Below are 17,096 nucleotides of genomic sequence, written 5' to 3' on the forward strand. Positions count from 1 at the left end.
CTCATGCTCCCATGAAGACAAGGACGAACTGACCAAAGATATATTTTATGAGTGTTTAGAAGATACATATGGCAGTTGTCCTGACCATGGCATTAAAATTATTCTAGGCGATTTTAATGCCAAAATTGAAAAGGAAAATATCTTTGGGCCAACAGCCGGAAAATTCAGTCGCCACAGTGAAACATCTGACAATGGTATAAGGCTGATAGACTTCACAGGGGCAAAAAACATGGTAGTTGGCAGCACCATATTTCAACATCTCGACATCCATAAGGGCACCTGGCTGTCTCCAGATTAGAAAACAAGAAATCAAATTGATCACGTTGTGATAGATGGAAGACATTCATCGAGCGTGTTGGATGTGCGTTCGTTCCGAGGAGCAAACATAGACTCGGACCAGTAACTTGTTGCAGCAAAGGTACGCACCCGGTTAAACGAAGCAAACAAAGTATGAACAGACACAACACGAAAGTTAGACATCGGTAAGCTGCAATCACAACAGATAGCCACAGCATATTCCACTCAACTAGCCCAAATGCTTAATCAAAGCACTTCTCATCCCGATAACTTATCAGCGCAATGGCAAAGTATTGCCTACTCCATGCAAACAACCGCAAAAACCATGCTTGGATACCAGAGACCTCCACCAAGGAATCCATGGTATGATCAGGAGTGTTGTGCTGCTACCGAAGAGAAAATGCGGCATATAGGGCTACTCTACAATCAGTAGCAAGCGCGTAGCGCACGAGAGAGGTATCGGGAGAAAAGGAGAGAGGAGAAACGTCTTTTCCGCAGGAAAAAGAGGGAAATGGAAAGACGGGAGTGTGAAAAAATCGAGCTGTACAGGAACCAGAATAAAGTCCGAAAATGCTTGCAAAGATTCAATCATCAAACTGATGGCTTTGGTACAGGCACATCCTTCTGTAGAGACCAGCAAGGTAATTTGGTAACTGATACAGATAGTATGCTCAGGATATGGAAAGAACATTTTTCAAAACTGTTGGTATACAATAGTAGCGAAGACGACGAAGATACCACAGATCCAATCCCAGAAGATCGTATTGAATGTATACCGCCCAGCCAAGATCAGGTAAAGACAGCAATAAATCGACTAAAGAATAATAAGGCAGCAGGAGCCGATGGCTTACTAGCCGAGCTGTTCAAAACCGGAGGCGACACGCTGATAAGGTGTATTCTTCAGCTAGTTAGTACCATCTGGCAGGAAGAACGAGTACCCGACGATTGGAACCTGAGTATCCTATGCCCCGTCCACAAGAAAAGAGATAAGACTGTATGCTCTAACTATATGGGCATAAGTCTACTCCCTATTGCCTACAAGATCGTGTCAGGGATATTGTGCGAACGACTAAAGCCTATGGTCAACGAGATAATTTGACCATACCAATGCGGCTTTAGACCTGGCAAGTCCACCATTGACCATATATTTACCCTTCAGTAAATCCTTGAGAAGACCCAAGAGATGCAAATCGACACCAACCACCGTTTTGTCGATTATAAAGCAACCTTCGACAGCCCGCTGCGTTCAAAGGTATTCCAAGCCATGTCTGAATTTGGTATCCAATGCTCATTCGGCTTTGTAAAATGACTAACTGATACGAGATCCTCAGTTAAAATAGGAAAGAACCTCTCCGAAGAGTTTTTTATCAAAAGAGGTTTCAGGCAAGGAGACTGCCTTTCGTGTGATCTCTTCAACATCCTGCTGGAAAAGGTTATACGAGAGGCAAACGTCAAAAGAAGTGGCACAATCTACACCAATAGCCACATGTTACTTGCTTATGCTGATGACATAGACATCATGGGACGATCAGTAAAAGAAGTAACTGATACCTTTATGAAGGTCGAAGGAGAATCTGCTAAAGTGGGTCTGGCGGTAAACGGTGAGAAGACCAAGTTGATGGCATCGACGCGCAATGCGTCCATTGAGCTCGGACCGACTGTGGAAGTTGGTTCCTATAATATTGAGGTAGTAAAAGACTTCGTCTACCTCGGCACCTCCGTAAACACAACAAACGACATCAGTTGTGAAATAAAAAGAAGAATTGTATTGGACAACAGATACTACTTTGGTTTAAGTAAGCAGTTTAAAAACAAAGCCACATATCGTCAAACAAAAATAACGCTCTACAAAACACTGATACTACCCGTGCTGATGTATGGTTCCGAAGCCTGGCTACTTGCGCAAGCAGACATGGCAGTGCTTGGTGGGTTTGAGAGAAAAATTCTTCGTCAATCTGCGTTGACGGCGAATATCGATGTCGCACGAACCACGAGCTGTATCTGCTATACAACGACATCAATATAGTTAAATGTATCGAGATGCAACGATTGCGTTGGCTAGGCCATATCATAAGATTGAGCGATGATGAACCCGCTAAAAATGCATATAAATACAGGCCGCTTGGCGGTGGACGCAGAATTGGCAGGCCAAGGAAGTGATGGATGAAGAGATGAAAAGGCGCGGTATTTCAGAAAGCGAAGCAACAAACAGAAAGAAATGGAGGTCTTTTCTTAGTTCGGCCGATGGAACAAATGTTCTGTAATGGGCCAGTTAAGTAAGTAAGATATGGCGCCTACTGCTCATCGTTGAGACTGAACGGCGTGCCTTAAGACACAACTTGTAGAGAAGTTTTACACGGCTGAAATACTCCGGAAATTTCGCCAACATTACAATGAGGGGTATTTTGCCACCGATGCAAATTTCATGTTGTCTGGCTTGGGAATCGAACCTGGGCTTTTAGAGTGCAAGCCGGGCGTGCGCCCAGAATATTTAAACTTTTTATAATTTTAATTTTATCCAAACATTTATTACTACAACTACAGTGATTTTTATATATTTCAACAACTTAGGCCTATCCAAAAATAGACAAGCTCCAAAACGTAATATAGTACCTCTCATTTCAATTATTTTTAAAAATTCTCGATCCAATAAAATATGTACTACATTTGTTCGTGCCAAATCTGCTATTCATAATGATTTTACCAATTTTTTTTAATTGGTGTTCGAATATGAGTTTTCCATACGTTACGAACTGAGGATATGCACCGCATTAATAAAACTTCGAATACATCAAATCGCTATAATGTGCGTGCATAAATTAATACCAGATGTGCAGAACATTAACAAACCGTCTGAAACTTCAAACCTCTCGTGTGTAAAATAACTGTGGTAAAGAATCTAATTAAAATCACCAACGGTATGTTATTTTTATTTTATGACGGCTTATATGAGATTTTTGTTTGAAACCAACAAAGAAAATGAAACAAGAACCGGCAACCGAGCAAGGAAAAGGAAACAGGAATTAAATGTAATTAAATATGAAATCTCGGTTAATATGTTTAATTATGTGGATGATAATACCACTTGCGGTGTTTGTGCTTCTGCATGCAATTCTACGAGTATAGAAAAAGTTTTACAAAGTTTTGTTCGTTCATCATCCATATGGAATGATGATGTATTTATATTGTACATTAGGGTTATGCCTTGTTGACCTATTTTTCCAAAAATAATTTCCTGTATCGAGAGTGAATGAACGTTTACGTATTTATGCCTAAAATAACGTTCATTCCATTTAAGTATTAAAAAAGGTTCCACACAAACCACTTTCAAATTGTATGTTTGTAAAAAATACTATGAAATAAATGTTGAAAAAAGTCATGAAGAAACCACTTTTAATTTTTATGATATATGAAATAAAGCTTGTTTTCAGCTAAATATCTGTTCACAGTGACTTCAAAAAATTGTCCAAATTTCTGATAAATTTAAAAATGATAGTTAAGAATTGATGTAATCTTAGGTAAAACTCATCAACATATCTTGCAGGGATACGAGGCTGTTAAAAATCATAACCCTAATGTCCATACATATGTATGTATGTATCTCAAACGTTTTGCAGATTATAAAAGTTTGCCGAAATTCTTATTTTTAGATATGGAAAATTATACTTTTGATAACTTCCCCATAACACTAACACTAGTTTTATACCTGAGAAATTTTGATTATTATTGGGATTGAAGACGTGATAAAATATATACCATAACTAAAACTTCTTGCAATGTTCATACATACAATACAATTTTTTAAAGGTTAGAACAAATGGGGTTTTATTTATTTATTTTATTAATCCATTTTGTATTAAAAGGTCTAACAGACCATTTATAAATATTACATAGCTTTCTAAACCTGGGTTATATTAATTCGTAAAAACGCATTGTGACATGAAAAATACGCACATATTAATACTAAATAATATTTAGTGGCTCCCCAACCACAAACAAAAAATTAATATACGGTTACATTAGAGTTCTTTGCCGGGTTAACCCACTCCATGAGGATTTATTTGACGTATGTGCTATGGAATTGACCTTTGAAACCTAAACCCACTGGGTTAATCCGGTTAAGTGTAACCGGGGGTGCTTAATATCAAGATCTATTTACCAGGTCACGTAAGTAGCACAACAACAACTCTATCTTCGCCGAAAATTCTTTTAATATGTCAAATTGTTTGTTTACGTTTTCATACAATTTATAAACAACGACAAAAATTTGACAGATTGAAACCAATCATCTGAATTTATAATTTCATCATGCTTAATATCCACGCTAACGGATAACAAGTAAAAAAGTAACGGTCAGCTTTTCCGACAGAGATATACCCTCAGCCTGTGACTGTATAAAAAGAATCACAATAACATTAACGGAGGGCCTAAATGTGCTAGGAAAAGGTCTCTAATTTCCAGGGTAAATTATTTTGCTAGGCAAGGAACATAGAAAAGTTAGAGTTATCATTCGCACTGTACGAATATGAAATATGCCGATGTTGACAATCTCAAAATTATATGAACCAATTTCCACAGTTGGTCCGAGTTCTTTGAACCCATTTTGCGTCGATATCTTCAGCTTCAGCCGTTTACTACCAGACCCACTTTAGGGTAAATATCTGATTAATTTGCCAGTTAGTCGTTCGCACAATATCCCTGATACTATCTTATAAGCCATAGGGAGTAGAATTATGTCCCTATATTTAGAGCAAATATTCTTGTTCCAACAAAAGCGAAAAATATTTTTTCTCTGCTTGCATAGTCTTATTTTCTTTCTTTTGAACGGGACACAGGATGCTCAGGTTCCCATTGCCGGGTACGCGTTCTCATACCAGATGGAGCTAACTAGCTGATGCATACACCTTATCAGCGTGTCACCTCCAGTTGTGAACATTTCGCCTGGTAAGCTATCGGCTTCTGCCGCCTTATTATTTTTCAGCCGGGTTATTGCTGTCACCTCACTTATACTTTATTTATAAACTAATAAGATATTTGTGGCTAACGTCTGACATATGTTCTACCCGCATATCCTGATAGTTTTATCAATTTATGCATAATATATCTAGGAATGGTATAAATACCGAATTTTTGTAATCCTTGCATTTTTGTCACATGAATGTTTTCATGTCTCTATGCCCTTCAATTAAAAGTAAACCCGCATAACTGACAACAGATGTTGTAATCCTTTTTTGTGTTATTTTATCCTCTTTGTTCGTTCCATCATCTACTTGTATGTAGTTGAAATGACAAGAATTACCAGATAAATGAATCTCTTAGAAAAAACACATATCAAGTTTTTGGTATTTTTGTTTCGAATTGTTTCATTTATTCCCTTTTAACGAATACGATGTTATTAAAAAAAGAAATTATTAACATTGATGACATATTGAAACTTTTTCTTTAAAAATGTTTTAATGTGGGATGTTTCAACCACAACGTCCACACAAGATATACATACATATAGAAGGGACTTGGGTTAAGTTAAAGTACTAAATATTATAACGGTTTTGTTTCTGGTCAAAACCTCACGCACAAACATCGATGTGTGAGTTAGTGCCTTATCATGCTGCAAAATCCATTATTGGGGTTTTCACAATTCTGATGAATTTCTTCGCGCAAACGGCGCATACTTTCAAGGTAGTATTCCTTATTGACAGTGCGACCTTATGGCAAGAATTCATGATTTACCACGCCATTGCAGTTAAAGAAAGCAGCGAACAAAACCTTAACATTTGACCGAACTTGACGTGCTTTTTTTGGTCTTGGGCATTCTCTCCTGGACGAAACTGTTTTGTTTGGAAACCCCGTTTTTCTGGACACCCTACTCCTAAGCGATGTGCAACGTTGTTTTTGCCCAAAGAAATCATAAAAATCGAAGAGCACAAAACAAAAACAAACTGAAAATCCAAAATGGCTGATATTACCATGGCTGATTAATAGACATGTGTATCAACATAACAGAAAAAACAAGTGAGCAAAGGCTATAGTCGGGACGGGGCCGACATTGTGATACCCTACACCACTACCCCCGTGCATAAGCTTTTCACTGGTAAACATTTCTTTTAGGGAATATAACCCGACTAACACCAAACATAAAATGGTTCTTTCTCTCTGGGACCCCCATAAGCAACCAAAATTTCATGACCATCCTATCAAAATTCCAACCTGTAGCGTGATTACAAAAAATGTAAAAATTGGATATATTACTGACTTTTGCGATATCTCGGTTGTTTGCACACTTACGCCAACATACTTTTCTTCTTCCATTGACGGGCTTTCCTTTTGGAATACTCCTACCAGAAGCGTAGATATTCGCATAAGAAAAAAACGTTGACTTTTCTCCACATAAGCTTTTTGCTTATTCCTACTCCTGAATATTATCCGACTATCACCAAACTTAATAGGCTTCTTCCTCTAAGGGACCCGCATCAACTCCCAAAAAATTCGTGACGATCCGATCAAAATTGCGTGATTACAAAAAAAAATCGGAAAATTGGATGCATTACCGACTATTGCGATATCTCTATTGTTTGACCACCTACGACAACCTACTTTACATCGTTGTTAAGATGGGATATTCTACATTCATAGTCAGGCTTTCATTTTGGAAGCTCCCCATCCAAAGCCATGATATTCGTCATTGTTTGTTTGACCACCTACGACAACCTACTATACATCGTTGTAAAGGTGATATTTTCTACTTTCATTAGGAGGTTTTGCTTTTGATATACACCTTATAGATGCGAAAATATGCGATTTGAAATAAAATGTTGACTTTTTCTTCTTCCTCTGTGGGACCCCCATGAGCCCCCAAAATTTCGTGACGATCCGATCAAAATTGCGACCTGTAGCGTGATTACGAGGTTTAGATGGACAGACGGATGGACGGACACACATAGCCAAATCGAATCAGCTGTAAGTATGGGTCTACGACCATTATTTCGATGCGTTACAAACTTTTTGGCCAAAACCGACTTATAATACCCTCCCCACATAGGGGTGTAGGGCATACAAATTGGGTTGGATTAGCGAATATTGCGATATCTCCGTTGTTTAACCTCCTACGCCAACCATTTTTGTAAAGGTGAGGTTTTATTTTCTTCTTTCATTATCAGGATTTGCTTTTAGCTAACGAGGCATATACCCTAGGGTTATGATTTTTTGAAATGTCTAAAATGTCTAAAATATAAAACGTTTATTCTATATTCTATATAAAAAAGGTAACGCACAAACAACTTTGTAAAAATGTTTTTTTTTAAATTCTATGAAATGAAAAAAAAATACAATTTCTCAAGAAATTATTTCCTGTTACACGAAGGAATGACCTTTTGCCTATTATTGACTATAATAACTTTTATTCCATTTAAATATTGACTTTTAATTGATATTATATATTAAGTAAAATTATATATGATATAAAATTTTATATATGTAATTATATGACGATTAATTTAGTGAGAAACAAAAGTGTATGTCATTTTACTTATGTCGTGTGGTTCCAAAGCTTATTTTCAGTTACATATATATCTGCTTATAGTGACTTTAAAAGTTTGTCAAAAAGGCTCGTATAGAAAAACTTTCAGATGGCTTGGTACGTAAGCTTTTTTATCGAATCATTTTATAATTATGATTTTATCTAATCTGATTTAAAAACTCATCAAAATATGATACAGGGATACGAGGTTTTAAAAAAGTCATAACCCTAATATACACTTTATAGGATGCAAATGTGCCTCATTGAAATAATTGTTTTAGACCCCAAGTATGTTTAGACGAAATCCTTTTCAGAAAATTTCGAGTCTCGACTCGTTTAGTTCAAAATCCCGTAACCCCCACCAAACTACATTTTTTGGTAAAATTAAAATGAGTATAACCGGTAAGATTAAATTTTTTTTGAAATTTTGCTTGTTAGGGCGAAGATCATTTTAATTTTAATTTTTTATTAATTTTCTCGTTAGAGTTTGTCTTAATGACTGAAAATGTTATTGTAAGTGAAAAAGGAAAGCCGACGATTCGAACCCACACAACCACAAATTTATGTGACTAGTTTTGCTGTTAGTAGGAAGCTCATCAGACATATCGTCTGTGGGAGTGGCTTCCTGACCTCGAACTTTTATTTCTCAAATGCAATGCGTTCTTACAATGACGAATATTTATCCGTTTAATCTGTATGTCTTCCACTAAAAATGTTTTTAGCGTAGCCTTTTGATGTTATGAGTTTAAGTTTTAGTTTTTGTACCTCCCACACAAAATTTTACAAAAGTGCAGTTCTGAGACATTTCTCGGATCGTTTTGAATTTTTTTTTTCAGAAGCTTGTTCTCTCCCTCCTGAAATATTGGCCTAAAAACCCAGCCGACATCAACTAAAGTTACTGATGATCTCAATCACTTACGAATTGAATAGCCTAAATTTTATACGTCGAAAAAGTTATTCCGGAAATTACATCAAGTTCCGAGCAGATGTATATCGGACAACACCTTTGGGTACCACCGTCTCTAAAGTTAGAAATTTTCGCTTAAGAGCAGTCTATACACTGTTCGAGGATAGTTTTGAAATTTTTACTGTGGTCCTGTTTACAGTGATATAACGTTTTTCGTTGGCAAATCCATGCTTCCGCACACAATGGCCCAAAAGCTTTAAAACCCCTACGATGTCTTACAGTGGCTAACCTTTGCGATAAACCCATAGATAAAAATCACCATTCACACCTTATTCCTTTTAAAATATTTTTTTTTATTTTATTAAATTTATATCTTGTTACATTTAAAATTTGTACATAAAGAGATGGTTTAAAAACCTTACATTTATAATTAAACATTTAATGCAACACATACATATGTACATAGTTTATACTAAGGTAATAAATGGTGAAGAAAAAGCTCCAATAAAGTATAAAATTCCTTTTTAAATTTTTTACTGTCTTATTTAAAGTTTAAATTATTTCGAATTTTTAGTGTATGTACTATATTAATTTAACCCAATTTGCCATAAGGAGAGGCACTATTAATGGGAACATAATAATCACCAGCAACCATGTAAGCATTGGTATCGGCACCCATGCGAATGGAGCTATATGTAGAGCCACAACTCTTAGCAACAGCATCTTCATAATTGCCACATTTCACAGTGGGGAAATTGTCCTTTTCAACAGCTTCAACGTAGTAGATGATAGAACGACTATGGGCACAGCTGCCAGTAAGATCAACACCACAACCAGGTTGAGATTTACCGCCATTGGGGTAGAAAGCACCCTTACCAATTGGTTTCAAGAAACCCAACAAACCGCCGTTTGTTTGTATAGTTTCAACATATTCGGCATCCGTGCTAGACAAACGCTTTGACGGTTTGTCATAGCTGTACAATGGAAGGGCAGGATCCAAACCGATGATGGTGTGAGCTTGGCCAGTTGCAATGTTCTTACCAGTGAAACCAGCAACATGGGCACCCAAACTGTGGCCAATAATTTCCAAGTCGGACAATTTCAAACCGTAGTTGTTAACCAAGAAATCTACCAACTTGGCAATCTTTTGACCAACACCGGGAACAGCCAAAACCGAGGAAGCATAATCGATAGAGCGAGCTCGTCCCCAGTCAACAGTGATCATGTTGTAGTCACCCTTACCCAAGAAAGCACCGCGGATACCATAGTTGACATAGTCATCTTTACTTGAACTCCAGCCGTGGATGGTGATTCTGGTGGGGTTGTTGGCATTGAAGGGAGAAGCGTTGATGGACTTTGTGGAGGCAGTGATTTCAACACCAGCGTTGGGATTGGACTTGGTGTACAGCAAGAAGGTGACTGGGTTGGTGGACAAGCGGCCTTCCAGTTTTTCAGCAGCACTCAAATATTCTTCGGCTTCATCAAGATCAACCCATTCGAAGGAACCATCAGCCTGGGGAACATACCAACCGTTTTCACCGTTGACTCGTTCTTCCTCAGGAATAACGGAGGCGGTGGCTACAATGAAGTAAAATAATGTGTTAATAGCCAATAGTAAAACTTTTCTAGCAAATATTCTTACCGCAGGCTACGCACAGAGTAAAAAGTACAAAGTATTTCATGGTTAAACAAAACGAATAAAATCGATTTTTAAAAATGCGTCCGCTTTTATACAATATTGGCAAAAATAGAAAAGGGGTATGCAAGGCTATTTATTATCTATCCCACCAACACGGCCATTATTGTCAGTCAATTCATTGTGTGCGAATTTCTTATCGTTCAAGCACTGGTTGTAACTGCAATCCGTGTAAAATATTCCCCAATAAGTTTAAATTGGTCATAAATGTCTTTGATTTTTCATTCTCAATGATATGGGAACAATGTTAGCCCAAACTAAATTAATTATATTATTATTGGTCTGATTGCCCACTCCAAATAATACACCAATTTTTGTTGAGATAAAGAAATCTTTTTGACCAAATTGTTCTCTGTTGGGTTTTTCGTCTTCATAGAGTAGCTATTTGTACAACACCATGTAATTTTTGTTAAACAAACCTTATCTATTCAGTATTAACCGATTGTTGATTACTTTTTTCATTTCAAGTTTAAATCAGGTGATTAGCCGCGGGAACTTATCTCTACTTGTCCATATAGGGATTATTGACAACAAATGGCCATTTACAGTATGTCTTTATGACTAATCATAGCGTTGAAGCTTAAATACCGTTTAATAAAGAAAACAAATAAAAAAACAATCAGTCGGATTTACCGACAGCTGCAGTCGAACTACTCATTAACGAACGTCTGACTAACGAATCGTTTTATAAAACAACATGTAAAAAAGTATCAGTAGTGCGATTCTCTAACTCGTTTTTTGAGTTACCGACAAATGTCGGTAAAAGTAAAACGCAAAATTATGAATGAAAAGTTCAAATAAAAGTTGACAACACTGTTGCTATCGGTAGAACTTTACGACTACATTCTCTTGGTCGCTAACTTACCGAAAAATGTCGTTAATTACCGAATTTGTAAGCATTTTAATTTTACCGATTTTTGTCGGTAACTCAAGAAATGTGATAGAGAATCGCACTACTCAGTAGTGACTACTGGTATAATAATATAGAGTGTGTATCAAAAACAGTGTGCAAAAAAGTCTACACACAATGAAATTATGGCATTGTAACAATGTTTACTAAAACCTTTAACGCGAGTAACGAATGTACATATGTAGGAGTGGCCCTAAATGTACTCAGAAAAAATTTCTTTCCCTAGAAACATATATAATGTTGTAGTTATGATTACAGTGACTACACGCTATTTCAAACACAATCGTCATAGTCCATCTAGGAACTGGTCTCATTTTTGGATCATTAATTTTAATAGTTAGCGTCCCAAACAACCTTGTTAGTTGTTCACTGTAGACATAAAATAAATAAGACTATACAAACGCATGCAACAAAAAATGTTTAGGAAACAATGTATGGAAACATTACCCTTAACAGAAACAATACAGGTTGCATGTAATGTAAATCGCAATCTATTAGGAACATTTCATGTAATAGTATCAGAAACGAAATTTATGAATTCAACAATCTATCCCAGAAGAATTCCATGTCAATTGGATCGTTAAATTCGGTTAAATACGTACAAAACGAATTAAAGGAAATAATGTTATTTAACCATATTGTAAAATTGCATTATGATAAATTCAAAAGCCATTCAATGAAGAATGGTTGCAAAAAAATGTTCTATCTTGTTATATTTTTGTCTTTGACTGTAGTAATCTTGTGGGTTATGAGTCATTATGCATAATAGGCAATTTAGATATGACCTCATAACTATTATCAGGATTTATTTGCTAAATCCGGCGATAATCTACCAGATTTCCCATAAAAAATAAATTCTCGTATTAAGTGGATTTGTTTTAAATCCGGCATAAATACAACTCTGCTTTTTGCAACATGTTGCTGGAAAATACAAAAAGTTGCAAGCGGCACAAGAAACAAGGTAGATACATCGGTGAATTGCTACAACAACAAGTAAAAAAGTATCAGTCGGCTTTGCCGACAGAATTATACCCTCAGGCTTTGTGAATTGAAACTTTCATCTACGGTCAGATCGAATGTATTTATGGTCTTTTCATTATTTTGTGGCCTTTGGACATTTGATCTTGTCGACGAAAATGTGGATTAGGATTAAAGATCAAAAGTGTTGCAGAGGAGGTACTCAAAGGAATTGACCGACATTGTCCATTATGGAAGTGGATATTATTTTGGGAGTCATTTCGTTTCGATAACTTATGGACCAGTATGCCGCGAAGCATGGACTTGTCCACGAAAAACATAATACCACTGTAAGCAGGACAACAACGAACAGCATCGGTATACATTTCCAATGGATCTTCAAACAGACCTTAAACTGCACTTAGTCACAAATGTTGAAGTTTTGTGGGGGAGGTACCTTTATTTTACAAGTCACACAAAATTTAGACAAAATATTAAGAGATCGAAAGTTTGGACCCAATTTGCTAAGAGATATCGTGCATACCATTTAAGTGACATGTTTTAAATATTCGGGGGAAGTACCGGAAGTTGTGGACCGGTATTGCCTATCTTCGAACTGAAAGTATGACAAAATATGAGGAAGGCCAACTTTTGCACCAAATCGGTTAGTTCGAGAGTTATCGTGCTCCCCAGCCACTACATATGGTGCCATAGGAGGTTTTTTACACATTTCGGACTGTTTTCTCAAGAAGTATGGACTTGCCCCTGAAAAAACTTTCACCTTCGTAATTGAGGCAGCGAATGCAAGTAGGTTAAATAAATCAAAGTGATTCGAGAGCAGGTCTCAAAATGAACTTATCCGTAATTTGGTGTGATAGGTACCCGAAGGAGTGGACAAATATAGTCCATATTCGAACCTGATCTATATCTGGTAGATATATTAGGATGTGTAAAGTATGGACTAAATCGGTCACTCCTTTCTAGAGTTATGGTGCGAACAATTTTTCCGAACATTTTTGATCTTTTGTGGGGGAGGTACCTGAAGGAATGGACCAGTATGGCTTATGTTCGAACTTAAACTATGTTTGGACAAAATATTACGAAGGCCAAATTTTGGACCAAATCGGTTGATCCGTTTGAGAGTTATTTTGCGCTCCAACTACTACACACGGTGTCGTAAGGGTTTTTTGCATTTTTCAGTCTATTTTCTCCTGAAGTATGGACTTGCCCCTAATGAGACATTTACCGTCGTAAGCGGGGCAGTGAATACAAGTTGCTAACCCAAAAATCAAAGAGGTTCGAGAACAGGTCCTAAAGTGAACTTTGGTGCGAGGTACCCAACGGAGTGGACCGATTGAGTACAACTAGAACCTCATCCAAGTCTGATAGAAATTTCACGATGTGCAAAGTATGGACCAAATCAGTTATCCCCTTCAAGGGTTATAGTGAGCACAAATTTTCCGAACATTTCCGAACTTTTGTGGTGGAGGTACCGGAAGGAGTGGACCGATATAACCCATCTTCGAACTTAAACTACATGTTACGAAATTTTGGACCAAATCGGTTCTTCCGTTCGAGAGTTATCGTGCGCACCAGCCAGACAGACGGACGGACATTGCTTAATCGACTCCAAATTGTCTGAAACGGATTTCGTCCAAACATACTTGGGGTCTAAAACCATTATTTCGATGAAGCACATTTTGCCCGTATGAAAGTGTATATACCCTCTTTAGCATAAATGCTGATGGTATAAAAATAATTTAAAATTTCAAAATTTGTAAACAAGGCGAAAAAATTAAATTTGTTTTGATATACAAAGTTGATTTTAATCAAACAAAACTAATATTTACGATGTGAAAACACACAATAATTGATTATTTGCTCATAAGATAGCATTAGTAGCACAATGTGCTAGTATTGTCAATATTAAACAATAAATGTTGTAATTTGCCGTAAGTTTTTTGAGACGAAATTAAGTTACAACAACTTCTTTTGACCTAAATCCTCCAAAGGTATATCTCAATGCAATGAGATTTGTACTGGATTTATTAAATCCAGTTGACGATTTATGGCTAGTCTAAAAATATACCGTTGCATATTTGGACTACCTTAAATGAAAATTTCAAAACAATTCTCGAACAGCCCATAAAATACACTTAAACAAATTTTTGCACTTTTGTCAGTGAGGTACCCAAAGGTGTTATACAATATAGACCTTCATGGAACTTGATGTACGTTTAAGAGAAATATTACAATGGGAAGATATTGGTTACTCCTTTGGCAGTTATCGTGCACACCAACCATTTAAGTTGATTATCGTAGAATTTTTAGAGCTTTTGGAACTTTATGTCAGGTAGCATGAACTTTCCCTCGAACACACTTTATTGCGCTGTAAACAGGACCACACCGAAGGTACGGTAAAATTTTCAAAACAGCCTTTAAACTGTGCTCAATCGAAAATTTTGAACTTTTGTGAGGGATGTACCTGAATGTGTATTCTGACATAGATCTTCTTGGAACATAATGCACGTTTGGAAATAATTGTACGATGTGCAAAGTTTCGGACTAATCAAAAACTCTGTTCATAAGTTATCATGCTCATCAATTATTTGTAATGGTGCCGGCAGAGTCAGTCAGTTCTTTTGATAGTGATCATGCTTACTATTTTAGCAAAACTTTTTTATACGAAACAGATTTCATACAAACATATAGCTCATTTAGACTAGCCGTAAATCCTCAACTAGATTTAATAAATCCAGTACAAATCTCATTCCATTTAGATATACCTTTGGGGGATTTACAGCGTGTTTTTGTAAAAAGTTTTTGCCCATTCGTTCGTCGATTTCATGAACGAAGACTCAATTTGGTTTTCATAGCGATTGACGTTTGTATTCGTGTGACAAACAAATGAAATTTTTTTTGGTTTTCGTAACAAAATCAGACGAACTAATACGTCAAAAATAAACGAATGGAAAAGACCCATCGTTTTGAATGAAAATTAAATAATTTGAGTAATAAATGGCACAAAACACACGAAAACTGGAAGGGAATGCAATTTTATTTATTTCTATAGAAGCATACGCGCATATGTGCATCCGTTTCTTCATATTATCACAATTATTTTTGAACAAATTTGATTACATTTTTTCCTTAGTAATGCTGGCGACATTTCCTGAGTATTTCAGCCTTGAAAAACTTCTCCACAAGTGGTGTCTTAAGACACGCCGTTCGGACTCGGCGATAAACAGTAGGTCCCATATCATCAATGTTGGGCAAATTGCGAGAGACTCATGTATTTTTTACACTTTTGTGTATGAGGCCGAGCATTTCTGCCCAACAGTGCATATCATTGAGCTAAATATGAATCGGGGTGCACTCATTGATATGAGAGAAGTCTCCCTTGTCCCGTATGGGATGTTGTGGAACAATGTTTGTGTTTGTTATGTTTGTTTGTCATCTGTTTATCGGGGTTGCCATCAAGTAACATATTTTACGTGCAGATCCATATGCAAAATTCACAAAATAAGTATCATGGAAACCCTGAAATATAAAAGCTTTTACAGTGGTGTGAAAAATAATAAGGACACTTCAATCCATAACCAAGATTACATTGGAAACTGACTAAAAAAGTGAAAATTACATTAGTTTATAAAATTTATTGTTTTCTTAAAATGTTGAGAAAAGTATTATAAAAACATTTTGGTTGCTTGTAACCATATTTTATTTATCTTTTATATTTTATGCGAATTGTCGTAGTTTGGTGTGTGAAAAATAATAAGGACACTTCATGACATCTTTTAATAAGGACCAAACTTGAATGAAAGAAAAAAGAAATTAATGCAGGTTTTTACTAAATAATGGTAGATAAAGTGTTTCAGTGTCATTAATACTTTGTAGACGATCCTTTGTTTTCTAAAACGGAAGCGCATCGTCTGGGCATCGAGTCGACCAAATTTTGGCACTTCTCTACTGGTATCGCGTCCTACGCAACCTGTATAAGTTGCCAAAGGTCGCCATAATTTGATGGACACTTTCCCCTGCTTGATTTTTTAACTTCATACCACAACAGTTTTCAATCGGGTTCAAATCAAGGAATTGTATGGGCCATTCTAACAACTTAACTTAATTATCCTGGAACACCTTTTTTCATTTTGCCGCCATTTTTGGGTCATTAACCTTGCTGAAGACTCATTTGAGAGGCACACCCCCTTCAGCATACGGAAGAATTATAGTTTTCAAAATTTCAATCTAATCTGGTGATTTCAAAAACACATTGAATATTGTATAGAGACCCCACAGCATAGTAAGAAAATGAGCCCCACACCTTGCTGTTACCTCTGCCATATTTAGCCGCCTTCAGAGTATATTTTGGGTTATATTATTGATTTTTAGGTCTTCAACCATGATAAACTCCTCTATCGAAACAAAAAAAATATATTTGGTTTCATCAGATCAAAGAATGGTACGCAATTTTCTTAGACCAAGCGATGTGATTTCTAGCAACCTGTATTATTTGCTGAATATTTTTATACCCTACACCACTACGTGGGAAGTGTATAATTTTTCGATTAAAATGATACTTTTCTGACACTGTGAGCTTTAATGTGGCCACCACAGAGTGTTTTAGGACTTGTTGATGCGTCAAAATTAATATTTAAGTAGTTTTTTCTTTGTAAAGATGTGGTAAAAGGATCTTTTTTAATCATCGAATAACGCATTTATTATTACAGGTGCACTTTTTGGATTTCTGCTACGACTTTTACCTTTGAAGTTCACTTAGCTGCATCCTCCACCATTGTTTTTAAAGATTCTA

The 17,096-nt window shown here is 36.3% G+C and overlaps 2 protein-coding genes across 3 annotated transcripts in view; one reads left to right on the forward strand and one right to left on the reverse strand.

Annotated features, from left to right (window-relative positions):
* RYa-R (RYamide receptor) overlaps window positions 1-17,096 on the forward strand; it is a 688,795-nt gene that overhangs the window by 123,611 nt on the left and 548,088 nt on the right. The window lies entirely within an intron of this gene.
* Window positions 9,053-10,478, reverse strand: LOC141390898 (phospholipase A1-like). The gene is made up of 2 exons (XM_073963832.1): window positions 10,363-10,478; window positions 9,053-10,298 (listed from the first exon to the last, which is right to left on the reverse strand). The coding sequence occupies exons 1-2, from the start codon at window positions 10,400-10,402 to the stop codon at window positions 9,313-9,315; spliced, it is 1,026 nt and encodes a 341-aa protein (XP_073819933.1). The 5' UTR covers window positions 10,403-10,478; the 3' UTR covers window positions 9,053-9,312.

The sequence above is a fragment of the Musca autumnalis genome, unplaced genomic scaffold (genome assembly GCF_047663935.1).
Source record: "Musca autumnalis isolate F117 unplaced genomic scaffold, ASM4766393v1 scaffold_1, whole genome shotgun sequence".
Lineage (NCBI taxonomy): Eukaryota > Metazoa > Arthropoda > Insecta > Diptera > Muscidae > Musca > Musca autumnalis.